This window comes from Littorina saxatilis, linkage group LG7 (assembly GCF_037325665.1).
Source record: "Littorina saxatilis isolate snail1 linkage group LG7, US_GU_Lsax_2.0, whole genome shotgun sequence".
In the NCBI taxonomy this organism is placed as follows: Eukaryota; Metazoa; Mollusca; class Gastropoda; order Littorinimorpha; family Littorinidae; genus Littorina; species Littorina saxatilis.
In genome coordinates, this window is record NC_090251.1 from 2766156 (window position 1) to 2792677 (window position 26522).

The 26522-nt window shown below is 42.8% G+C and overlaps 1 protein-coding gene across 5 annotated transcripts in view; it reads left to right on the plus strand.

Moving 5' to 3' along the window:
- The window catches only part of LOC138970466 (dynein axonemal intermediate chain 7 homolog), a 95865-nt gene that overhangs the window by 15030 nt on the left and 54313 nt on the right, over positions 1-26522 (plus strand). For 4 of the 5 annotated variants that reach the window (XM_070342922.1, XM_070342925.1, XM_070342921.1 and 1 more), the window contains 10 exons: positions 154-294; positions 1100-1180; positions 2918-3087; positions 3592-3749; positions 6849-6961; positions 7685-7702; positions 9495-9609; positions 13372-13515; positions 13885-14011; positions 15339-15445. In XM_070342922.1, the coding sequence (XP_070199023.1) occupies positions 154-294; positions 1100-1180; positions 2918-3087; positions 3592-3749; positions 6849-6961; positions 7685-7702; positions 9495-9609; positions 13372-13515; positions 13885-14011; positions 15339-15445 (1174 nt within the window). The remainder of the gene's footprint in view (positions 1-153; positions 295-1099; positions 1181-2917; positions 3088-3591; positions 3750-6848; positions 6962-7684; positions 7703-9494; positions 9610-13371; positions 13516-13884; positions 14012-15338; positions 15446-26522) is intronic. The other variant, XM_070342924.1, reaches the window with a different exon arrangement.

Genomic DNA, 26522 nt, shown 5'->3' on the forward strand with positions numbered 1-26522 from the left:
CAGGTAAGCTGACCATAGTTTTGTGTGGTAGCTGCTTGGCGTCACATACCACATAATTGCTCAGGTAAGCTGACCATAGTTTTGTGTGGTAGCTGCTTGGCGTCACCTACCACATAATTGCTCAGGTAAGCTGACCATAGTTTTGTGTTTCAGTGGGCTCGCTACATGCGGTGTGACGGCTCCCCCGACCCCACCATTCAGGGGGAGATCAACACCTACATCAACTTACGGCTGGAGAATCACGAACGCGACGACGCTGATGACGTGTTCAAGGACACCCAGCTTGACCTTGCTGTGAGATGCTTCTCCGTTTTGTTTGTCTTTTGGATTTGTTTTGTGCGAGATTGTTTGTTTGTTTAACGCCCAGCCGACCACGAAGGGCCATATCAGGGCGGTGCTGCTTTGACATATAACGTGCGCCACACACAAGACAGAAGTCGCAGCACAGGCTTCATGTCTCACCCAGTCACATTATTCTGACACCGGACCAACCAGTCCTAGCACTGACCCCATAATGCCAGACGCCAGGCAGAGCAGCCACTAGATTGCCAATTTTAAAGTCTTAGGTATGACCCGGCCGGGGTTCGAACCCACGACCTCCCGATCACGGGGCGGACGCCTTACCACTAGGCCAACCGTGCCGGTTTGTGCGAGATTGTCATGACAACCAGTTGGAAGATATTCAATATTGGAAGTTTTACTTGGCTTGTTGATGCAGAGTTTTATTTTACTGTTGTTGTTTTTTTTTTTAACTTGTTGATGTCAATTCTCACAGTTGTGGCAATTTATAGACGTTTTCCAGAAGTAACTCCGCTATTTTTTGTGTTTTTGTATTTTGCTATTGGAGAATTAATCTGCCCCTTAGAAAGACTGGAGCAAAGATTGCCACGGATCATTGAAGGCAAGTAATCATGGGCATCGCAGTGACAGTCAACTTTGATGTGTGTTTATTGAAGTGTTTGCTCAATGAGACTAAAACATGCACATTAAATTGAAGGTGACTATACTGCGGCCATTATCCTAAGCCTTGACAGGTCACTGGCCAAGTGTGTTGCCAAACTTGGAGACATGTTAGCATTGTTTCTGTTGTTGCTTGCAGTTGATAGCGGAACTGAACTACCTGCTGGCAGACACTCCCCAGGAGGACTTGGTCGACTCTCAGCGCCAGCTGTACAGAGAGGTGGGTCCGGTGGGTCTACCGTCGTATAGTTCTTTCCCCGTCAGCCTCAATGCTTGGCCACTAATGAACGAATAAAGCAGATAAGATCAATCAAAATGATTAAGATAGGTCGGTTGAGTGAAAAGGGTTAGAAACATATGGAATCCCAACGGGGGGCCCGGTAGCTCAGTTGGTAGAGCACTGGACTTGCGATCGAAAGGTCGCAGGTTCGAATTCGGGCCGGGACGGACACGGTCAACTTTATGTGCAGACCCAGAGACGGAAGCCATGTCCCACCCCCGTGTCATCACAATGGCACGTAAAAGACCTTGGTCATTCTGCCATAAGTGCAGGTGGCTGAATACACCTAAACACGCAGACACCTGGGTAGCGCGACTCCGTTGCTGCTAGCTTTCCACTGGGAGGAAGCGACCCGAATTTCCCAGCGATGGGACAATAAAGTAATGAAAATGAAAAAATGAAAAATGAAACAACTAGAATTCGAAGCTGGTTGATGGACAACTGTTTAGCATTTGGATAAACACAGCCTTGCTGCAAACGACTGCATCGCAGTGGTATTTGCTGCGAAGGAAAGGAGGTGACAGTGCACAGCCACAGATTTAGTTTTGAGTGTGTGTGTACAGACGATGTTAACATGTTAAGATTTAGTTTTGAGTGTGTGTACAGACGATGTTAACATTTTGAGATTTAGTTTTGAGTGTGTGTGTACAGACGATGTTAACATGTTAAGATTTAGTTTTGAGTGTGTGTGTACAGACGATGTTAACATGTTAAGATTTAGTTTTGAGTGTGTGTGTACAGACGATGTTAACATTTTGAGATTTAGTTTTGAGTGTGTGTGTACAGATGATGTTAACATGTTGAGATTTAGTTTTGAGTGTGTGTGTACAGACGATGTTAACATGTTAAGATTTAGTTTTGAGTGTGTGTGTACAGACGATGTTAACATGTTAAGATTAAGTTTTGAGTGTGTGTGTACAGACGATGTTAACATGTTAAGATTTAGTTTTGAGTGTGTGTGTACAGACGATGTTAACATTTTGAGATTTAGTTTTGAGTGTGTGTGTACAGACGATGTTAACATGTTAAGATTTAGTTTCGAGTGTGTGTGTACAGACGATGTTAACATTTTGAGATTTAGTTTTGAGTGTGTGTGTACAGACAATGTTAACATGTTACGATTTAGTTTTGAGTGTGTGTGTACAGACGATGTTAACATGTTAAGATTTAGTTTTGAGTGTGTGTGTACAGACGATGTTAACATGTTAAGATTAAGTTTTGAGTGTGTGTGTACAGACGATGTTAACATGTTAAGATTTAGTTTTGAGTGTGTGTGTACAGACGATGTTAACATTTTGAGATTTAGTTTTGAGTGTGTGTGTACAGACGATGTTAACATGTTAAGATTTAGTTTTGAGTGTGTGTGTACAGACGATGTTAACATTTTGAGATTTAGTTTTGAGTGTGTGTGTACAGACAATGTTAACATGTTACGATTTAGTTTTGAGTGTGTGTGTACAGACGATGTTAACATGTTAAGATTTAGTTTTGAGTGTGTGTGCACAGACAATGTTAACATGTTAAGATTTAGTTTTGAGTGTGTGTGTACAGATGATGTTAACATTTTGAGATTTAGTTTTGAGTGTGTGTGTACAGACGATGTTAAGATTTGTTTTGAGTGTGTGTGTACAAGCAATGTTAACATGTTAAGATTTAGTTTTGAGTGGGTGTGTACAGACAATGGGGGAGCTGCAGCACCTGATACAGCTGAAGCTGGACGCGGCATCGCTGCATGTGCTGTGTGACGCCTCCAAGCTGCAGGACCCAGAGACCAGCAACCTGCAGTACACGCTGAAAAACGACTACATCACCCTCTGCGTCTGGGGCAACCTCAGCAAGAATCCCAGGTAACATGATGTCACGCACTGTCATGTTCGTGTTCTGCCTGGTTCGTACAGCCTGATATTCATTCCAAGAAATCCACTTTGTGAAGTCCACTTTGTGAAGTCCACTTTGTGAAGTCCACTTTGTGAAGTCCACTTTGTGAAGTCCACTTTGTGAAGTCCACTTTGTGAAGTCTACTTTGTGAAGCTTACTGCTAAAAGTTTTGGCACTGAGTTTTCGGTTAGAAGTCAACTTCAGGCTCAACTAAGGAAGGCATGTTAACACACCCTCTTAACACACCCTTATAACACACCCTCTTAACACACACAAAAACACGCACGCACTCATACACACACACACAAACATACAGTCTCACTCGCTGAGATATCCTGTTTGCAGATTAAAGGTAGTTTTCAGCATTAACATGGCTGTGGGAAGAAAGGAGAGTTTACAAGTGTTTTTGCATGACATATCATAATTATGGGCACCATAGAAATGTCAGCACCACAACGTCGCTCTCTGTGCAGGATCAAGTCCTTTGAGTTCCCGGAGGCAGGGTTTGGGTTTGACATTCCGCGCGTGCTGACGTTGTCCGGCTGTGCCATGCGCTACCTACACACCAATTTCGACCACTACTCCATCTACAGCAAGGCCTACTACCCCCGCCTCAAGAAGAAAGAGGAGGGTGAGTTGTCACCACCACGGCTAGTCGAATAGACACATTTTGGAAATAACTCCTAGCTTTATAGGTTATGGTAGAGTTGCTTTTTCTTGCAAACATTCTTCTTCTTCTTCTTCAGCGTTCCATAATTTTTCTGGTTACGTGTGAGCTCGTTTGCCCATTTGGGTTCCCCACACAATGCTCTGAGAGCATAGTCAGCTCACTCCGCTTTCGTTGAGTAGGCATGCTGGGTATTTTCGTGTTTCCATAACCCACCAAACTCCGACATGGATTACAGGATCTTTTCCGTGCGCACTTGGTCTTGTGCTTGCGTGTACACACGAAGGGGGTTAAATCACTAGCAGGTCTGCACATAAGTTGACCTGGGAGATCGAAAAAATCTCCACTCTCGACCCACCAGGCGGCAGCGACCGGGATTCGAACTCACGACCTCCCGGTTAGGAGGCCGACGTCTTACCACCACGCCACTGCGCTCGTCCTTGCAAACATTAAGTCAAGCTTCAGGTGACATCTCCACACGAGGTCAAGGCCGATCGTCAGCTGGTGTGTTCCGATGTGTGTACTTTTGAACGAAAAGAGTGTTGTAATGAACAGACAGTGCAGAAAGCACAGATTGGAGCAGTATGGTTGTTCTGTAGTGGACAGATCTAAATCTGGAACTTTTCACGCGTTTGCCAAGATCTACACGTCTTGGTGGAAGCAAAGCAACGTGTGATTTGGAACATTGGAGAAAAAAGTGAGTTATGGGTGACGTAATATCTACACCTACGCGTACAGGTCTTTGCTCCACGTTCACTCATCTAGAACTTATCAAGATAAGTTTTGTGTGAATATTTGTTTGTCTGTCCACTTAAGGGGAGGTGGGCCAGTGCACTACCTTTTTTTTAATTTTGAATGTTTTATTGTGTCTGAATGTTATTTTATGAAAGAAATGAACAAATGATGACAAAGAATAGTCACTTTTTGTATTTTCGGTTGCTGGTTTTTGTTTTACGCGACAAAAACAGTCAAAATACAGACAAAAGTGGAGTACAGGAGATACACGGATTTTCATCAGATGTGATTGTCACACTTATAATTATTGTTTTATTTTATCCTTCTGGGTATGCTCTAGGGGATTACGAAGCAGATCTTGTTTATTATATTTATATTTGGAGTTAGGAACACTTCTTTGTTACAACTGTCAAACTTTAGGGTAACGCTTGCGAAATTATTTTTTTAAATAATCTGGATATGACTATAATAAGATTTCAGCAAAATCCCTTCGTAATCCCCTAGAATGTTATATTCTGCACAAACTAAAAAAGAAAATATTGCTCTAGCTAAATTACAGCCAGAGAAATCGCGTAACCCAAGACGTAACCGTAGGCAAAATGGCTGAACTGAGAAAAACGACATTGAAGATTGAACACCACAGAAACACTATTGAAACAGACACACAAGGACACAACTGTGTTATGAATGAACAGCTTAGTTTATTTGAATTGCAAACTACTTAGCCTTTAGCACGCCAGCAGAGAATTTATGCGTCCATCCCTTCTTTCCCTCTGTCAACCAGCATGGGGATACTGCCCCAGCGCTAAACGTGTATCAATGACCCGATTCTCGTTTGTATTTGCATGCGAGAATAACGGTATTTTTAACGGTAACTTACTTGAGCCAGAACGAGACTTATTTCCTTCCGTTATCTCGTCGATTTGTTGGTTTCCTCGAAGTTTTCTGCTTTTGTTTTTACATCGATACAGTACTTTGGTGCTTCGACAAGCAAGATGGAGGATGATGAGTTTGAAACTTTCGTTTGAGATGTTTTTTGACAACAAATCGTACGTGGAATCTGAACGATTTACTGAGGAAGCTCTTCGCAATGGACTGTGTATCGCGGTGAAGAAAATGACACAGTTCGTCAAGACAGTGACGGAATTTACGAAAGTGCAGATTGATACAAACAGTTGCTGATCCAGTTTCGTTCGGGAAATGGCAGGCCCAGCAAAAATTACCGATAATCTGACTGATGTTGGATACTTTCTCCTGTTTTTGTTTTTTTTGCGTAGCAAATGCTCAACTTGCTTGTCGAGGAGATACTGCACAGAAACTGACTCAAATTCAGCGCAAAGCAAGCCAGTGCCGAGACGTAAAAAGTGTGCTGCATGGCGTGTTCGGAAATGGCGACCTGTGGATCTGCGTGGAGATCAAAGCTTTCCTCTGTATCGGAAACACCGACAGAATCCAAACTTTGGCCTAGTACCAGCGGAACTACTTGTTGTTGCTAACCGAACTAATAAAGACATTGTCCTCTTTCTTATTTTGAGCCATTGTTATCGTATCAAAGGTTGTTTCTCAAGGAAAAATTCGCTTTCGGTTGTCACCGATCGTTTGATGTGTAACCAGGATGTTGTAAAACCGAGTGAACTTCGGGTGTTCCCGTCATGGCCGAGAGTCTCTTCGGTAGTTTCCGTATGCAAAATTCGTAAGCTGAGCATGCGCACTCACAAAGTAAACTGGTTCCCGATTTCGGTTTATGAAACGAACCAATGGATGTCGAGTACCTTCCAAATAAGGACATTTCCGTTCGATTACGATTGCTGCCTTTGCAACGGACAAGTGGCTGAGTGAATGGAACATTCATCAAAACACTGATGTCATGTTATAGGTCAAGAGCTGCTGCGCAGTTTCGTATGTCGTGAATACACTGTTTTGCTGAGGACAAAGCCGTAACTAGCCTTTGAAATGAGACATTTTTTGGCGGGGGAATATCGACTACAGAAGACAATCAATGCCACACATGTTCACATTTTGTCTTTATTGACAGATAAATAGGACACTTTTGACAAAAACACCGACACACATGGACGATAGCTATGTTATGGAAACATAATCTGCTAAAATACCCAAAACAGTGTTTTGAACGATTTGGTCAATTTTACACTGGCCCACCTGCCCTTAAAAGACCGTTGGGTCGAAATATCTGTGAATGTATTGTTTTGTCAATAACAAACGTTCCAACAACCTACCTTTCTTGTTTTTTGATTTATCTAGAACACTGTTTTGTCGAGAAGTGAACTTGTCAATATGCAATCTGTTTCAACTTTCATACATCCTCAGAGGTGGTGGAGGAACCGGAGGCACCGCCAGCCGATGAGGAACAGCCGGCGGAGGGGGAGGAAGTGGGGGAGAAGAAGGAGGTTCCTGAGAACCCCGACAAGGACGACACTATGGTCAGTTTGTTTTGTTGTTCGTTCATAGGCTGAAACTCCCACGGCTTTTACCTGTATGACCGTTTTTACCCCGTCATTTAGGCAACCACACGCCGCTTTCAGTGGGGGAAGCATGATGGGTATTTTCGTGTTTTTATAACCCACCGGACTCTGACATGGATTACAGGATCTTTTCCGTGCGCACTTGGTCTTGTGCTTGCGTGTACACACAAAGGGGGATAAGGCACTAGCAGGTCGGCACATATAAGTTGACCTGGGAGATTGAAAAAATATCCACCCTTAACCCTGCGGTCGGGATTTCAACTCACGACCTTCCGATTAGGAGGCCGATGTCTAATCCACTATGCCACTGCGCCCGTCACTATGTCGAGTGCTTCACTTGACTCACTGCTCACTTGTCTGTTTGTACTCACACTGGTGTATACAGGGTAACCCACAAAAATGCAAACAACTTCAACGTTGGCTGACCGAACTACTTCGTATTTGGTGTACATAAACTTCAGCTTATGCATGACGTGTCCACAAAGTGGCAAGTTTGTACTGTCAAATGGTCTGACTTTTGTGTTCTATCGGAAACAAATTCTGAACGCAATGTGATGTCTCCGCGATCTTGCTGCACATTTACAAATAATCTCACTGCAAGGCATTGACTGTTTTCTAGAGTTAACTATGACGGTGTGTCACATGTTTGGGAGAAAAGTGTGTTGATTTTATTATTTACAGATTGAAGCCCCAGATGAGGTAAACCATATCAACGTCGTCGTGGAATTTTGGCGTAATTACTTGTTTAAAACAGCTTTTCACGAGAAGAACAACATTGATTTATGATTTTTACTATGAAATAGTGTTTGTATTATTTTGTTCCTGGTTTGGATAGAAAAATAAGAGAATGTTAATTCATGCATTGTCAATCGTATTTAAGAGAATGTTTTCATGGAGAATGATTTACTTAGTCTAAAGCTCAAAAACATCTAAATCAACAAGAATCGAGTTACGTCAAAATTCCGCGATGACATCGATCGTGATGTGAATTGCAGAGTTTGTCTGTTGACTGTTGATTGTGTTGTGGGTGATGTGTATGGTGGGACGGGCGGGGGTTTTGATTTGTTTGAGGGTAGACTTGCCTGGCGAAAGGTTCAGTCCTCCTGGAAGCAACCATGTTTACCACCATGTTTACCACCATGTTTACCACCATGTTTACCACCATGTTTACCAATTACCACCATGGGTCTGTTGAGGCTTTTATATGCACACCATAAGAGCATGATCCTTCTTGTAACTCAGTGCACAAAGCACAACAATCACCTTTGGAGCCAAAGGCCAGTCAAACAGCGAGGATTGAGAATTTGTTAGCTAAATTAATAGTCCTATAAAACTGCCATGGGTACTCCAAGGTTCCCAAGAACAGTTTTATAGGGCTATGAATTTTATCTGTAAAATTCTCAATCCTGTTTGACTAGCCTTTTGACTCCAAGGGTAATTGTTGTGCTTGGTGCACAGTGGGTTACATGCCATTGAGACATATACAACCAATCACTAGCTTGGTGCACAGCGGGTTACATTCCATTGAGACATATACAACCAATCACTAGCTTGGTGCACAGCGGGTTACATTCCATTGAGACATATACAACCAATCACTAGCTTGGTGCACAGTGGGTTACATTCCATTGAGACATATAGAACCAATCACCAGCTTGGCTGCTTCCTGGCAGAGTGAGATTTTGTTAATGAATTTCGCATTTGACATCAATGTCATTCTTCTAAATTGATTCAGCAATCGATGGCTTTCATCTTATCTCCGAATGCAGCCATGCCATTTTATGTATGGATTGTTATAATCGTTAACGTGAAAGAATGCTCTTATTTCTGTGTGAAAGACTGGTGGTGCTGAATATTGACGTGTGAGCTGGAAGGACGGAGCCTCCGAGTTGTGTTCGATTAATTTGTTTTCAAGTTTGTCGATATTTGTAGTGGTTAAACTGGTATGTTTGCATGCGTTTGCCTTCTTAATTTTTTGTAGCATGACGCTTTTGTGTGATGATTAAATTGTGCTGTAACCTAGCTAATTGCTTGTGAAAAAGATTTGTTTGAGAAACATAGCATTTGTTTTGAAAAAAATTGATCTTGATTTACACGGTGTCACACATATTGTGCGCACATACACGCATGCACGCATGCACACACACACACACACACACGCACACACACACACACACGCACACACACACACACACACACACACACACACACACACACACACACACACCCACAAACAAACACAAACACACACACACACACACACACACACACACACACACACACACACACAATACACACACACATAAACTCGCACGTACACAGCACTTTTCTCCTGCAAGAGGGTGCTGGTCATTGATAGGGGGATGATACATTTTGGAATCTCTACTTTTCCACTGCATGTTAAACTTGTGTTTGTGTGTGTGTGTGTGTGTGTGTGTGTGTGTGTGTGTGTGTGTGTGTGTGTGTGTGTGTGTGTGTGTGTGTGTGCCAGGACCTGTTGGCAGCATTGCGTAATGGCGGAGAACCACTGGAGAAGGAGGAGGAGGCAAAGCCCGAGGAAGAAGAGGCAGTCATTGAGGAGGATTTCGATGACCCGAAGTCACCTGGTAAGTGTGTGTGTGTGTGAGTCAAAATGAACAAACTCCCTAACCTTCAATCAATCAATCAATGAGGCTTATATCGCGCATATTCCGTGGGTACAGTTCTAGGCGCTGTGCAGTGATGCCGTGTGAGATGACATTTTATACGGCCAGTAGATTGCAGCCATGTCGGCGCATATTTACCTTTCACGGCCTTATTCCAAGTCACACGGGTATGGTAGACAATTATTAATTGTGCCTAAGCAATTTTGCCAGGAAAGACCCTTTTGTCAATCGTGGGATCTTTAACGTGCACACCCAATGTGGTATACACGGGGGGTGGTTCGGACACCGAAGAGAGTCTGCACACAAAGTTGACTCTGTGAAATAAATTTCCGCCGAACCTGGGATCGAACTCGCGCTGACAGCGGCCAACTGAATACAAATCCAGCGCGCTACCAACTGAGCTATATCCCCGCCCCAGAATGTAGCGTGCATGTTCACATCCTCCATCTGAGATTCATGTCTGAAAGGAGATTTGGGGAGCAACAAGCAGTAAATTGTCTCCTGGTATGCTCGCGTGAACCTTTGCATTCACATGGCAGTATTTATTGGGCTATTTTTATTTCACATGGCAGTATTTATTGGGCTATTTTTATTTCACATGGCAGTATTTATTGGGCTATTTTTATTTCGCATGGCAGTATTTATTGGGCTATTTTTATTTCGCATGGCAGTATTTATTGGGCTATTTTTATTTCGCATGGCAGTATTTATTGGGCTATTTTTATTTCCTATGGCAGTATTTATTGGGCTATTTTTATTTCACATGGCAGTATTTATTGGGCTATTTTTATTTCACATGGCAGTATTTATTGGGCTATTTTTATTTCACATAGCAGTATTTATTGGGCTATTTTTATTTCACATGGCAGTATTTATTGGGCTATTTTTATTTCACATGACAGTATTTATTGGGCTATTTTTATTTCGCATGGCAGTATTTATTGGGCTATTTTTATTTCACATGGCAGTATTTATTGGGCTATTTTTATTTCACATGGCAGTATTTATTGGGCCATTTTTATTTCACATGACAGTATTTATTGGGCTATTTTTATTTCGCATGGCAGTATTTATTGGGCTATTTTTATTTCACATGGCAGTATTTATTGGGCTATTTCTATTTCGCATGGCAGTATTTATTGGGCTATTTCTATTTCACATGGCAGTATTTATTGGGCTATTTTTATTTCACATGGCAGTATTTATTGGGCTATTTTTTTTTCACATGGCAGTATTTATTGGGCTATTTTTATTTCACTAGGCAGTATTTATTGGGCTATTTTTATTTCACATGGCAGTATTTATTGGGCTATTTTTATTTCACATGGCAGTATTTATTGGGCTATTTTTATTTCACATGGCAGTATTTATTGGGCTATTTTTATTTCACATGGCAGTATTTATTGGGCTATTTTTATTTCACATGGCAGTATTTATTGGGCTATTTTTATTTCAGATGGCAGTATTTATTGGGCAATTTTTATTTCACATGGCAGTATTTATTGGGCTATTTTTATTTCCCATGGCAGTATTTATTGGGCTATTTTTATTTCACATGGCAGTATTTATTGGGCTATTTTTATTTCACATGGCAGTATTTATTGGGCTATTTTTATTTCACATGGCAGTATTTATTGGGCTATTTTTATTTCACATGGCAGTATTTATTGGGCTATTTTTATTTCACATGGCAGTATTTATTGGGCTATTTTTATTTCGCATGGCAGTATTTATTGGGCTATTTTTATTTCACATGGCAGTATTTATTGGGCTATTTTTATTTCACATGGCAGTATTTATTGGGCTATTTTTATTTCACATGGCAGTATTTATTGGGCTATTTTTATTTCACATGGCAGTATTTATTGGGCTATTTTTATTGAGTCACTTGAGAAAAAGTGACTCTATGTAATCGGTCAGTGTTAGTCTGTCCGGCCGGCCGGCCGGCCGGCCGGCCGTCCGTAGACACCACCTTAACGTTCGACTTTTCTCGGAAACTATCAAAGCGATCGGGCTCATATTTTGTTTAGTCGTGACCTCCAATGACCTCTACACTTTAACGATGGTTTCGTTGACCTTTGACCTTTTTCAAGGTCACAGGTCAGCGTCAAAGGAAAAATTAGACATTTTATATCTTTTCTCGGAAACTATCAAAGCGATCGGGCTCATATTTTGTTTAGTCGTGACCTCCAATGACCTCTACACTTTAACGATGGTTTCGTTGACCTTTGACCTTTTTCAAGGTCACAGGTCAGCGTCAAAGGAAAAATTAGACATTTTATATCTTTGACAAAGTTCATCGGATGTGATTGAAACTTTGTAGGATTATTCTTTACATCAAAGTATTTACATCTGTAGCCTTTTACGAACGTTATCAGAAAAACAAGGGAGATAACTAGCCTTTTCTGTTTGGCAACACACAACTTAACTTTGGGCTTTTCTCGGAAACTATAAAAGTGACCGGGCTCAAATTTTATGTGAACGTGACTCATTGTGTTGTGAATAGCAATTTCTTCCTGTCCATCTGATGCCTCATATAATATTCAGAACTGCGAAAGTGACTCGATCGAGCGTTTGCTCTTCTTGTTTCACATGGCAGTATTTATTGGGCTATTTTTATTTCACATGGCAGTATTTATTGTGCTATTTTTATTTCACATGGCAGTATTTATTGGGCTATTTTTATTTCACATGGCAGTATTTATTGGGCTATTTTTATTTCGCATGGCAGTATTTATTGGGCAATTTTTATTTCACATGGCAGTATTTATTGGGCTATTTTTATTTCACATGGCAGTATTTATTGGGCTATTTTTATTTCACATGGCAGTATTTATTGGGCTATTTTTATTTCACATGGCAGTATTTATTGGGCTATTTTTATTTCACATGGCAGTATTTATTGGGCTATTTTTATTTCACATGGCAGTATTTATTGGGCTATTTTTATTTCACATGGCAGTATTTATTAGGCTATTTTTATTTCACATGGCAGTATTTATTGGGCTATTTTTATTTCACATGGCAGTATTTATTGGGCTATTTTTATTTCACATGGCAGTATTTATTGGGCTATTTTTATTTCGCCCAAATTCACTCCTGTTTGACTGTTGACGGAATTTGCCTCCAAAACGACGTGTGGCAACGAGGGCGTTTATGGGAAGTGCAGATGGTAAATTTCCTTCACACTGCTTAATCAATCAATCAATCAATATGAGGCTTATATCGCGCGTATTCCGTGGGTACAGTTCTAAGCGCAGGGATTGATATATATTTTTTTTTTAATTTTATGCAATTTATATTGCGCACATATTCAAGGCGCAGGGATTTATTTATGCCGTGTGAGATGGAATTTTTTTTTTACACAATACATCACGCATTCACATCGGCCAGCAGATCGCAGCCATTTCGGCGCATATCCTACTTTTCACGGCCTATTATTCCAAGTCACACGGGTATTTTGGTGGACATTTTTATCTATGCCTATACAATTTTGCCAGGAAAGACCCTTTTGTCAATCGTGGGATCTTTAACGTGCACACCCCAATGTAGTGTACACGAAGTACTCATGCCCCTAATTCGCATAGCCAATGACCATTAACCTCCCAGCTCAGTACACCATTGCTTCCAAACCTCCTTTGTTTTCACAGAGATCCAAAGTTATTTGAGTGTTTTGTGCACCTGGTTTCATGAGAGAGTTTTAATTACTCGTTGTGTGTGCAGATCCACCAGAGTGGGAGGATTTTGACGAGGAAGATGATGTCGTTGACCTGCGAGCGTACCATGTGGTGGGAGGGGTGTTCTGCTTCGACCTCCTCTCCCTGCCCCCCCAGCCCAAAGTCTGTAAGGACTGGGTCATCACACAAAGTGAGTTGACACCTTGCATCCCTCCACACATACACACACACATACACATGCAGGAATTGATGCACGCACGTGCATGCACAGGTTGCATGCAGACACACACACACACATTCACTCACAGGAATGCACACATGAACACACATGCACACCCAAACTCACACACACTCACAACCACACAGACACTAAGCCAGGCCCACACACACACACACACACACACACACACCCACGCACGCACACACACACACACAAACAAACACACACACACATACACATACACACACACACACAGACACACACACACACAGACTTTGTGCATGTGCACGCTATAAAAGTATCTCTATTGTGATGACATCTGAGTGTTTCTGTGAGCAGTGGTGGCCCCGCCCAGACTGGATCCGATGGACTACGTTGCCGACCCCCCGGTGCCCCCCGGTCAGGAGAAGCCCAAGGACAAGGAGGACAAGCGCGACGAGAAACCGCCCATCAACGTCACCCTCAAGTCAGTCATGATCACTTATTAACCGCCCATCAACGTCACCCTCAAGTCAGTCTTGATCACTTATTAACCGCCCATCATCACCCTCAAGTCAGTCATGATCACTTATTAACCGGCCATCATCGTCACCCTCAAGTCAGTCATGATCACTTATTAACCGCCCATTAACGTCACCCTCAAGTCAGTCATGATCACTTATTAACCGCCCATTAACGTCACCCTCAAGTCAGTCATGATCACTTATTAACCGCCCATTAACGTCACCCTCAAGTCAGTCATGATCACTTATTAACCGCCCATTAACGTCACCCTCAAGTCAGTCATGATCACTTATTAACCGCCCATTAACGTCACCCTCAAGTCAGTCATGATCACTTATTAACCGCCCATCAACGTCACCCTCAAGTCAGTCATGATCACTTATTAACCGCCCATTAACGTCACCCTCAAGTCAGTCATGATCACTTATTAACCGCCCATTAACGTCACCCTCAAGTCAGTCATGATCACTTATTTACCGCCCATCAACGTCACCCTCAATTCAGTCATGATCACTTATTAACCGCCCATTAACGTCACCCTCAAGTCAGTCATGATCACTTATTAACCGCCCATTAACGTCACCCTCAATTCAGTCATGATCACTTATTAACCACCCATCAACGTCACCCTCAAGTCAGTCATGATCACTTATTAACCGCCCATCAACGTCACCCTCAAGTCAGTCATGATCACTTATTAACCGCCCATCAACGTCACCCTCAAGTCAGTCATGATCACTTATTAACCGCCCATCAACGTCACCCTCAAGTCAGTCATGATCACTTATTAACCGCCCATCAACGTCACCCTCAAGTCAGTCATGATCACTTATTAACCGCCCATTAACGTCACCCTCAAGTCAGTAATGATCACTTATTAACCGCCCATCAACGTCACCCTCAAGTCAGTCATGATCACTTATTAACCGCCCATTAACGTCACCCTCAAGTCAGTCATGATCACTTATTAACCGCCCATCAACGTCACCCTCAAGTCAGTCATGATCACTTATTAACCGCCCCTTCTCACTAGAGGTCACAGCGATATACAATAGCAACAGCGTGTACACACACACACACATGCACACACACGCACATTTACACACTGATTTACACACTTAAACACACACACATCCTTGCACATGCACTCACATGCACACACAACACACACACACAAACACACACACACACGCTGCACACACACCACACACATACACACACACACACACACACACACACACACACACACACACACAGATTTGTGTAGCTTGTGTTCTGTTTGGTTCCAGCTTGACAACAGATGTGATGTATCTGGAAGAGCCGCAGATTGCCCGATGGGACGCTAAGAATCAGTACTGGAGGACTGACGGCTTCTCAAACTTTGTCTTCGATGAAGGTGACTCAATTTGGCGGTTTTCGAAACTGTTTGCTGTGCTGTCTGTCTGTATGTCTCTTATCTTTAATTAAAGTCTCTTGCTAGTTGTTGTCTGTGTCTCTCGCTAGTTGTTGTCTGTCTCTCGCTAGTTGTTGTCTGTCTCTTGCTAGTTGTTGTCTGTGTCTCTTGCTAGTTGTTGTCTGTGTCTTGCTAGTTGTTGTCTGTGTCTTGCTAGTTGTTGTCTGTGTCTTGCTAGTTGTTGTCTGTCTCTCTTGCTAGTTGTTGTCTGTGTCTTGCTAGTTGTTGTCTGTCTCTTGCTAGTTGTTGTCTGTGTCTCTTGCTAGTTGTTGTCTGTGTCTCTTGCTAGTTGTTGTCTGTGTCTTGCTAGTTGTTGTCTGTGTCTTGCTAGTTGTTGTCTGTGTCTCTTGCTAGTTGTTGTCTGTGTCTTGCTAGTCGTTGTCTGTGTCTCTTGCTAGTTGTTGTCTGTGTCTTGCTAGTTGTTGTCTGTCTCTTGCTAGTTGTTGTCTGTGTCTCTTGCTAGTTGTTGTCTGTGTCTTGCTAGTTGTTGTCTGTGTCTTGCTAGTTGTTGTCTGTCTCTTGCTAGTTGTTGTCTGTCTCTTGTTAGTTGTTGTCTGTCTCTTGCTAGTTGTTGTCTGTGTCTCTTGCTAGTTGTTGTCTGTGTCTCTTGCTAGTTGTTGTCTGTGTCTCTTGCTAGTTGTTGTCTGTGTCTCTTGCTAGTTGTTGTCTGTGTCTCTTGCTAGTTGTTGTCTGTGTCTCTTGCTAGTTGTTGTCTGTGTCTTGCTAGTTGTTGTCTGTGTCTCTTGCTAGTTGTTGTCTGTGTCTCTTGCTAGTTGTTGTCTGTGTCTCTTGCTAGTTGTTGTCCGTGTCTCTTGCTAGTTGTTGTCTGTGTCTCTTGCTAGTCGTTGTCTGTGTCTCGCTAGTTGTTGTCTGTGTCTTGCTAGTTGTTGTCTGTGTCTCTTGCTAGTTGTTGTCTGTGTCTCTTGCTAGTTGTTGTCTGTGTCTCTTGCTAGTTGTTGTCTGTGTCTCTTGCTAGTTGTTGTCTGTGTCTTGCTAGTTGTTGTCTGTGTCTCTTGCTAGTTGTTGTCTGTGTCTTGCTAGTTGTTGTCTGTGTCTTGCTAGTTGTTGTCTGTGTCTCTTGCTAGTTGTTGTCTGTGTCTCTTGCTAGTTGTTGTCTGTGTCTCTTGCTAGTCGTTGTCTGTGTCTCTTGCTAGTTGTTGTCTGTGTCTCTTGCTAGTCGTTGTCTGTCTCTTGCTAGTTGTTGTCTGTGTCTCTTGCTAGTTGTTGTCTGTGTCTCTTGCTAGTTGTTGTCTGTGTCTCTTGCTAGTTGTTGTCTGTGTCTCTTGCTAGTTGTTGTCTGTGTCTCTTGCTAGTTGTTGTCTGTGTCTCTTGCTAGTTGTTGTCTGTGTCTTGCTAGTTGTTGTCTGTGTCTCTTGCTAGTTGTTGTCTGTGTCTCTTGCTAGTTGTTGTCTGTGTCTCTTGCTAGTTGTTGTCTGTGTCTCTTGCTAGTTGTTGTCTGTGTCTCTTGCTAGATGTTGTCTGTGTCTCTTGCTAGATGTTGTCTGTGTCTCTTGCTAGTCGTTGTCTGTGTCTCTTGCTAGATGTTGTCTGTGTCTCTTGCTAGTCGTTGTCTGTGTCTCTTGCTAGATGTTGTCTGTGTCTCTTGCTAGTCGTTGTCTGTGTCTCTTGTTAGTTGTTGTCTGTGTCTCTCGCTAGTTGTTGTCTGTGTCTTGCTAGTTGTTGTCTGTGTCTCTTGCTAGTTGTTGTCTGTGTCTCTTGCTAGATGTTGTCTGTGTCTCTTGCTAGTTGTTGTCTGTGTCTCTTGCTAGTTGTTGTCTGTGTCTCTTGCTAGTTGTTGTCTGTGTCTCTTGCTAGATGTTGTCTGTGTCTCTTGCTAGATGTTGTCTGTGTCTCTTGCTAGTCGTTGTCTGTGTCTCTTGCTAGATGTTGTCTGTGTCTCTTGCTAGTCGTTGTCTGTGTCTCTTGCTAGATGTTGACTGTGTCTCTTGCTAGTCGTTGTCTGTGTCTCTTGCTAGTTGTTGTCTGTGTCTCTTGCTAGTTGTTGTCTGTGTCTCTTGCTAGTTGTCTGTGTCTCTTGTTAGTTGTTGTCTGTGTCTCTTGCTAGTTGTTGTCTGTGTCTCTTGCTAGTTGTTGTCTGTGTCTCTTGCTAGATGTTGTCTGTGTCTCTTGCTAGTTGTTGTCTGTCTCTTGCTAGTTGTTGTCTGTGTCTCTTGCTAGTTGTTGTCTGTGTCTTGCTAGTTGTTGTCTGTCTCTTGCTAGTTGTTGTCTGTCTCTTGCTAGTTGTTGTCTGTGTCTCTCGCTAGTTGTTGTCTGTGTCTTGCTAGTTGTTGTCTGTGTCTCTTGCTAGTTGTTGTCTGTGTCTCTCGCTAGTTGTTGTCTGTGTCTCTTGCTAGTTGTTGTCTGTGTCTCGCTAGTTGTTGTCTGTGTCTCTTGCTAGTTGTTGTCTGTGTCTCTTGCTAGTTGTTGTCTGTGTCTTGCTAGTTGTTGTCTGTCTCTTGCTAGTTGTTGTCTGTGTCTCTTGCTAGTTGTTGTCTGTGTGTCTTGCTAGTTGTTGTCTGTGTCTTGCTAGTTGTTGTCTGTTTCTCTTGCTAGTTGTTGTCTGTCTCTTGCTAGTTGTTGTCTGTGTCTTGCTAGTTGTTGTCTGTGTCTTGCTAGTTGTTGTCTGTGTCTCTTGCTAGTTGTTGTCTGTGTCTCTTGCTAGTTGTTGTCTGTGTCTCGCTAGTTGTTGTCTGTGTCTTGCTAGTTGTTGTCTGTCTCTTGCTAGTTGTTGTCTGTCTCTTGCTAGTTGTTGTCTGTGTCTCTTGCTAGTTGTTGTCTGTGTCTCTTGCTAGTTGTTGTCTGTGTCTCTTGCTAGTTGTTGTCTGTGTCTCTTGCTAGTTGTTGTCTGTGTCTCTTGCTAGTTGTTGTCTGTGTCTCTTGCTAGTTGTTGTCTGTGTCTCTTGCTAGTTGTTGTCTGTGTCTCTTGCTAGTTGTTGTCTGTGTCTTGCTAGTTGTTGTCTGTGTCTCTTGCTAGTTGTTGTCTGTGTCTCTTGCTAGTTGTTGTCTGTGTCTCTTGCTAGTTGTTGTCCGTGTCTCTTGCTAGTTGTTGTCTGTGTCTCTTGCTAGTCGTTGTCTGTGTCTCGCTAGTTGTTGTCTGTGTCTTGCTAGTTGTTGTCTGTGTCTCTTGCTAGTTGTTGTCTGTGTCTCTTGCTAGTTGTTGTCTGTGTCTCTTGCTAGTTGTTGTCTGTGTCTCTTGCTAGTTGTTGTCTGTGTCTTGCTAGTTGTTGTCTGTGTGTCTTGCTAGTTGTTGTCTGTGTCTTGCTAGTTGTTGTCTGTGTCTTGCTAGTTGTTGTCTGTGTCTCTTGCTAGTTGTTGTCTGTGTCTCTTGCTAGTTGTTGTCTGTGTCTCTTGCTAGTCGTTGTCTGTGTCTCTTGCTAGTTGTTGTCTGTGTCTCTTGCTAGTCGTTGTCTGTCTCTTGCTAGTTGTTGTCTGTGTCTCTTGCTAGTTGTTGTCTGTGTCTCTTGCTAGTTGTTGTCTGTGTCTCTTGCTAGTTGTTGTCTGTGTCTCTTGCTAGTTGTTGTCTGTGTCTCTTGCTAGTTGTTGTCTGTGTCTCTTGCTAGTTGTTGTCTGTGTCTTGCTAGTTGTTGTCTGTGTCTCTTGCTAGTTGTTGTCTGTGTCTCTTGCTAGTTGTTGTCTGTGTCTCTTGCTAGTTGTTGTCTGTGTCTCTTGCTAGTTGTTGTCTGTGTCTCTTGCTAGATGTTGTCTGTGTCTCTTGCTAGATGTTGTCTGTGTCTCTTGCTAGTCGTTGTCTGTGTCTCTTGCTAGATGTTGTCTGTGTCTCTTGCTAGTCGTTGTCTGTGTCTCTTGCTAGATGTTGTCTGTGTCTCTTGCTAGTCGTTGTCTGTGTCTCTTGTTAGTTGTTGTCTGTGTCTCTCGCTAGTTGTTGTCTGTGTCTTGCTAGTTGTTGTCTGTGTCTCTTGCTAGTTGTTGTCTGTGTCTCTTGCTAGATGTTGTCTGTGTCTCTTGCTAGTTGTTGTCTGTGTCTCTTGCTAGTTGTTGTCTGTGTCTCTTGCTAGTTGTTGTCTGTGTCTCTTGCTAGATGTTGTCTGTGTCTCTTGCTAGATGTTGTCTGTGTCTCTTGCTAGTCGTTGTCTGTGTCTCTTGCTAGATGTTGTCTGTGTCTCTTGCTAGTCGTTGTCTGTGTCTCTTGCTAGATGTTGACTGTGTCTCTTGCTAGTCGTTGTCTGTGTCTCTTGCTAGTTGTTGTCTGTGTCTCTTGCTAGTTGTTGTCTGTGTCTCTTGCTAGTTGTCTGTGTCTCTTGCTAGTTGTTGTCTGTGTCTCTTGCTAGTTGTTGTCTGTGTCTCTTGCTAGTTGTTGTCTGTGTCTCTTGCTAGATGTTGTCTGTGTCTCTTGCTAGTTGTTGTCTGTCTCTTGCTAGTTGTTGTCTGTGTCTCTTGCTAGTTGTTGTCTGTGTCTTGCTAGTTGTTGTCTGTCTCTTGCTAGTTGTTGTCTGTCTCTTGCTAGTTGTTGTCTGTGTCTCTTGCTAGTTGTTGTCTGTGTCTTGCTAGTTGTTGTCTGTGTCTCTTGCTAGTTGTTGTCTGTGTCTCTCGCTAGTTGTTGTCTGTGTCTCTTGCTAGTTGTTGTCTGTGTCTCGCTAGTTGTTGTCTGTGTCTCTTGCTAGTTGTTGTCTGTGTCTCTTGCTAGTTGTTGTCTGTGTCTTGCTAGTTGTTGTCTGTCTCTTGCTAGTTGTTGTCTGTGTCTCTTGCTAGTTGTTGTCTGTGTGTCTTGCTAGTTGTTGTCTGTGTCTTGCTAGTTGTTGTCTGTTTCTCTTGCTAGTTGTTGTCTGTCTCTTGCTAGTTGTTGTCTGTGTCTTGCTAGTTGTTGTCTGTGTCTTGCTAGTTGTTGTCTGTGTCTCTTGCTAGTTGTTGTCTGTGTCTCTTGCTAGTTGTTGTCTGTGTCTCGCTAGTTGTTGTCTGTGTCTTGCTAGTTGTTGTCTGTCTCTTGCTAGTTGTTGTCTGTCTCTTGCTAGTTGTTGTCTGTGTCTCTTGCTAGTTGTTGTCTGTGTCTCTTGCTAGTTGTTGTCTGTGTCTCTTGCTAGTTGTTGTCTGTGTCTCGCTAGTTGTTGTCTGTGTCTTGCTAGTTGTTGTCTGTCTCTTGCTAGTTGTTGTCTGTCTCTTGCTAGTTGTTGTCTGTCTCTTGCTAGTTGTTGTCTGTGTCTCTTGCTAGTTGTTGTCTGTGTCTCTTGCTAGTTGTTGTCTGTGTCTTGCTAGTTGTTGTCTGTGTCTCTTGCTAGTTGTTGTCTGTGTCTCGCTAGTTGTTGTCTGTGTCTTGCTAGTTGTTGTCTGTGTCTTGCTAGTTGTTGTCTGTGTCTTGCTAGTTGTTGTCTGTCTCTTGCTAGTTGTTGTCTGTCTCTTGCTAGTTGTTGTCTGTGTCTCTTGCTAGTTGTTGTCTGTCTCTTGCTAGTTGTTGTCTGTTTCTCTTGCTAGTTGTTGTCTGTGTCTCTTGCTAGTTGTTGTCTGTCTCTTGCTAGTTGTCTGTGTCTCTTGCTAGTTGTTGTCTGTGTCTCTTGCTAGTTGTTGTCTGTGTCTCTTGCTAGTTGTTGTCTGTGTCTTGCTAGTTGTTGTCTGTGTCTCTTGCTAGTTGTTGTCTGTGTCTCTTGCTAGTTGTTGTCTGTCTCTTGCTAGTTGTTGTCTGTGTCTCTTGCTAGTTGTTGTCTGTGTCTCTTGCTAGTTGTTGTCTGTGTCTTGCTAGTTGTTGTCTGTGTCTCTTGCTAGTTGTTGTCTGTTTCTCTTGCTAGTTGTTGTCTGTCTCTTGTTAGTTGTTGTCTGTCTCTTGCTAGTTGTTGTCTGTGTCTCTTGCTAGTTGTTGTCTGTGTCTTGCTAGTCGTTGTCTGTGTCTCTTGCTAGTTGTTGTCTGTCTCTTGCTAGTTGTTGTCTGTGTCTCTTGCTAGTTGTTGTCTGTGTCTTGCTAGTCGTTGTCTGTGTCTCTTGCTAGTTGTTGTCTGTTTCTCTTGCTAGTTGTTGTCTGTCTCTTGCTAGTTGTTGTCTGTCTCTTGCTAGTTGTTGTCTGTCTCTTGCTAGTTGTTGTCTGTGTCTTGCTAGTTGTTGTCTGTCTCTTGCTAGTTGTTGACTGTGTCTCTTGCTAGTTGTTGTCTGTCTCTTGCTAGTTGTTGTCTGTGTCTTGCTAGTTGTTGTCTGTGTCTCTTGCTAGTTGTTGTCTGTGTCTCTTGCTAGTTGTTGTCTGTGTCTCTTGCTAGTCGTTGTCTGTGTCTCTCGCTAGTTGTTGTCTGTGTATTGCTAGTTGTTGTCTGTGTCTCTCGCTAGTTGTTGTCTGTGTCTCTTGCTAGTTGTTGTCTGTGTCTCTTGCTAGTTGTTGTCTGTGTCTTGCTAGTTGTTGTCTGTGTCTCTTGCTAGTTGTTGTCTGTGTCTTGCTAGTTGTTGTCTGTGTCTTGCTAGTTGTTGTCTGTCTCTTGCTAGTTGTTGTCTGTGTCTTGCTAGTTGTTGTCTGTCTCTTGCTAGTTGTTGTCTGTGTCTTGCTAGTTGTTGTCTGTGTCTCTTGCTAGTTGTTGTCTGTGTCTTGCTAGTTGTTGTCTGTGTCTCTTGCTAGTTGTTGTCTGTGTCTCGCTAGTTGTTGTCTGTCTCTTGCTAGTTGTTGTCTGTCTCTTGCTAGTTGTTGTCTGTGTCTTGCTAGTTGTTGTCTGTGTCTCTTGCTAGTTGTTGTCTGTGTCTCTTGCTAGTTGTTGTCTGTGTCTCTTGCTAGTTGTTGTCTGTGTCTCTTGCTAGTTGTTGTCTGTGTCTTGCTAGTTGTTGTCTGTGTCTCTTGCTAGTTGTTGTCTGTGTCTCTTGCTAGTTGTTGTCTGTGTCTTGCTAGTTGTTGTCTGTCTCTTGCTAGTTGTTGTCTGTGTCTTTTGCTAGTTGTTGTCTGTGTCTTGCTAGTTGTTGTCTGTGTCTCTTGCTAGTTGTTGTCTGTTTCTCTTGCTAGTTGTTGTCTGTCTCTTGCTAGTTGTTGTCTGTCTCTCGCTAGTTGTTGTCTGTGTCTCTTGCTAGTTGTTGTCTGTGTCTTGCTAGTTGTTGTCTGTGTCTCTTGCTAGTTGTTGTCTGTCTCTTGCTAGTTGTTGTCTGTGTCTCTTGCTAGTTGTTGTCTGTGTCTCTTGCTAGTTGTTGTCTGTCTCTTGCTAGTTGTTGTCTGTGTCTCTTGCTAGTTGTTGTCTGTGTCTTGCTAGTTGTTGTCTGTCTCTTGCTAGTTGTTGTCTGTCTCTTGCTAGTTGTTGTCTGTGTCTTGCTAGTTGTTGTCTGTTTCTTGCTAGTTGTTGTCTGTGTCTTGCTAGTTGTTGTCTGTCTCTTGCTAGTTGTTGTCTGTCTCTTGCTAGTTGTTGTCTGTTTCTTGCTAGTTGTTGTCTGTGTCTTGCTAGTTGTTGTCTGTCTCTTGCTAGTTGTTGTCTGTGTCTCTTGCTAGTTGTTGTCTGTGTCTCTTGCTAGTTGTTGTCTGTGTCTTGCTAGTTGTTGTCTGTCTCTTGCTAGTTGTTGTCTGTGTCTCTTGCTAGTTGTTGTCTGTCTCTTGCTAGTTGTTGTCTGTGTCTCTCGCTAGTTGTTGTCTGTCTCTTGCTAGTTGTTGTCTGTGTCTCTTGCTAGTTGTTGTCTGTCTCTTGCTAGTTGTTGTCTGTGTCTCTTGCTAGTTGTTGTCTGTCTCTTGCTAGTTGTTGTCTGTCTCTTGCTAGTTGTTGTCTGTGTCTCTTGCTAGTTGTTGTCTGTGTCTTGCTAGTTGTTGTCTGTCTCTTGCTAGTTGTTGTCTGTCTCTTGCTAGTTGTTGTCTGTGTCTCTTGCTAGTTGTTGTCTGTCTCTTGCTAGTTGTTGTCTGTTTCTTGCTAGTTGTTGTCTGTGTCTTGCTAGTTGTTGTCTGTCTCTTGCTAGTTGTTGTCTGTGTCTCTTGCTAGTTGTTGTCTGTGTCTCTTGCTAGTTGTTGTCTGTGTCTTGCTAGTTGTTGTCTGTCTCTTGCTAGTTGTTGTCTGTGTCTCTTGCTAGTTGTTGTCTGTCTCTTGCTAGTTGTTGTCTGTGTCTCTCGCTAGTTGTTGTCTGTCTCTTGCTAGTTGTTGTCTGTGTCTCTTGCTAGTTGTTGTCTGTCTCTTGCTAGTTGTTGTCTGTGTCTCTTGCTAGTTGTTGTCTGTCTCTTGCTAGTTGTTGTCTGTCTCTTGCTAGTTGTTGTCTGTGTCTCTTGCTAGTTGTTGTCTGTCTCTTGCTAGTTGTTGTCTGTGTCTCTTGCTAGTTGTTGTCTGTCTCTTGCTAGTTGTTGTCTGTGTCTCTTGCTAGTTGTTGTCTGTCTCTCGCTAGTTGTTGTCTGTCTCTCGCTAGTTGTTGTCTGTGTCTCTTGCTAGTTGTTGTCTGTCTCTCGCTAGTTGTTGTCTGTGTCTCTTGCTAGTTGTTGTCTGTGTCTTGCTAGTTGTTGTCTGTCTCTTGCTAGTTGTTGTCTGTGTCTTGCTAGTTGTTGTCTGTCTCTTGCTAGTTGTTGTCTGTGTCTCTTGCTAGTTGTTGTCTGTGTCTTGCTAGTTGTTGTCTGTCTCTTGCTAGTTGTTGTCTGTGTCTCTTGCTAGTTGTTGTCTGTCTCTTGCTAGTTGTTGTCTGTGTCTCTTGCTAGTTGTTGTCTGTCTCTTGCTAGTTGTTGTCTGTCTCTTGCTAGTTGTTGTCTGTCTCTTGCTAGTTGTTGTCTGTGTCTCTTGCTAGTTGTTGTCTGTGTCTCTTGCTAGTTGTTGTCTGTCTCTCGCTAGTTGTTGTCTGTCTCTCGCTAGTTGTTGTCTGTGTCTCTTGCTAGTTGTTGTCTGTCTCTTGCTAGTTGTTGTCTGTGTCTCTCGCTAGTTGTTGTCTGTCTCTCGCTAGTTGTTGTCTGTCTCTTGCTAGTTGTTGTCTGTGTCTCTTGCTAGTTGTTGTCTGTCTCTCGCTAGTTGTTGTCTGTGTCTCTTGCTAGTTGTTGTCTGTGTCTTGCTAGTTGTTGTCTGTCTCTTGCTAGTTGTTGTCTGTGTCTTGCTAGTTGTTGTCTGTCTCTTGCTAGTTGTTGTCTGTGTCTCTTGCTAGTTGTTGTCTGTCTCTTGCTAGTTGTTGTCTGTGTCTCTTGCTAGTTGTTGTCTGTGTCTCTTGCTAGTTGTTGTCTGTCTCTTGCTAGTTGTTGTCTGTCTCTTGCTAGTTGTTGTCTGTCTCTTGCTAGTTGTTGTCTGTGTCTCTTGCTAGTTGTTGTCTGTGTCTCTTGCTAGTTGTTGTCTGTCTCTCGCTAGTTGTTGTCTGTCTCTCGCTAGTTGTTGTCTGTGTCTCTTGCTAGTTGTTGTCTGTCTCTCGCTAGTTGTTGTCTGTGTCTCTTGCTAGTTGTTGTCTGTGTCTTGCTAGTTGTTGTCTGTCTCTTGCTAGTTGTTGTCTGTGTCTTGCTAGTTGTTGTCTGTCTCTTGCTAGTTGTTGTCTGTGTCTCTTGCTAGTTGTTGTCTGTGTCTTGCTAGTTGTTGTCTGTCTCTTGCTAGTTGTTGTCTGTGTCTCTTGCTAGTTGTTGTCTGTGTCTTGCTAGTTGTTGTCTGTCTCTTGCTAGTTGTTGTCTGTCTCTTGCTAGTTGTTGTCTGTCTCTTGCTAGTTGTTGTCTGTGTCTCTTGCTAGTTGTTGTCTGTCTCTCGCTAGTTGTTGTCTGTCTCTTGCTAGTTGTTGTCTGTCTCTCGCTAGTTGTTGTCTGTCTCTCGCTAGTTGTTGTCTGTCTCTTGCTAGTTGTTGTCTGTGTCTCTTGCTAGTTGTTGTCTGTCTCTTGCTAGTTGTTGTCTGTGTCTCTTGCTAGTTGTTGTCTGTCTCTTGCTAGTTGTTGTCTGTCTCTTGCTAGTTGTTGTCTGTCTCTTGCTAGTTGTTGTCTGTCTCTTGCTAGTTGTTGTCTGTGTCTTGCTAGTTGTTGTCTGTCTCTTGCTAGTTGTTGTCTGTCTCTTGCTAGTTGTTGTCTGTCTCTTGCTAGTTGTTGTCTGTGTCTTGCTAGTTGTTGTCTGTCTCTTGCTAGTTGTTGTCTGTCTCTTGCTAGTTGTTGTCTGTGTCTCTTGCTAGTTGTTGTCTGTCTCTTGCTAGTTGTTGTCTGTGTCTTGCTAGTTGTTGTCTGTGTCTCTTGCTAGTTGTTGTCTGTGTCTCTTGCTAGTTGTTGTCTGTGTCTCTTGCTAGTTGTTGTCTGTGTCTCTTGCTAGTTGTTGTCTGTGTCTCTTGCTAGTTGTTGTCTGTGTCTCTTGCTAGTTGTTGTCTGTCTCTCGCTAGTTGTTGTCTGTCTCTTGCTAGTTGTTGTCTGTGTCTCTTGCTAGTTGTTGTCTGTGTCTCTTGCTAGTTGTTGTCTGTCTCTTGCTAGTTGTTGTCTGTCTCTTGCTAGTTGTTGTCTGTCTCTTGCTAGTTGTTGTCTGTCTCTTGCTAGTTGTTGTCTGTCTCTTGCTAGTTGTTGTCTGTGTCTTGCTAGTTGTTGTCTGTCTCTTGCTAGTTGTTGTCTGTCTCTTGCTAGTTGTTGTCTGTCTCTTGCTAGTTGTTGTCTGTGTCTTGCTAGTTGTTGTCTGTCTCTTGCTAGTTGTTGTCTGTCTCTTGCTAGTTGTTGTCTGTGTCTCTTGCTAGTTGTTGTCTGTCTCTTGCTAGTTGTTGTCTGTGTCTTGCTAGTTGTTGTCTGTTTCTTGCTAGTTGTTGTCTGTCTCTTGCTAGTTGTTGTCTGTCTCTTGCTAGTTGTTGTCTGTCTCTTGCTAGTTGTTGTCTGTCTCTTGCTAGTTGTTGTCTGTGTCTTGCTAGTTGTTGTCTGTCTCTTGCTAGTTGTTGTCTGTCTCTTGCTAGTTGTTGTCTGTGTCTTGCTAGTTGTTGTCTGTCTCTTGCTAGTTGTTGTCTGTGTCTCTTGCTAGTTGTTGTCTGTCTCTTGCTAGTTGTTGTCTGTGTCTTGCTAGTTGTTGTCTGTGTCTCTTGCTAGTTGTTGTCTGTGTCTCTTGCTAGTTGTTGTCTGTGTCTCTTGCTAGTTGTTGTCTGTGTCTCTTGCTAGTTGTTGTCTGTGTCTTGCTAGTTGTTGTCTGTGTCTCTCGCTAGTTGTTGTCTGTGTCTCTTGCTAGTTGTT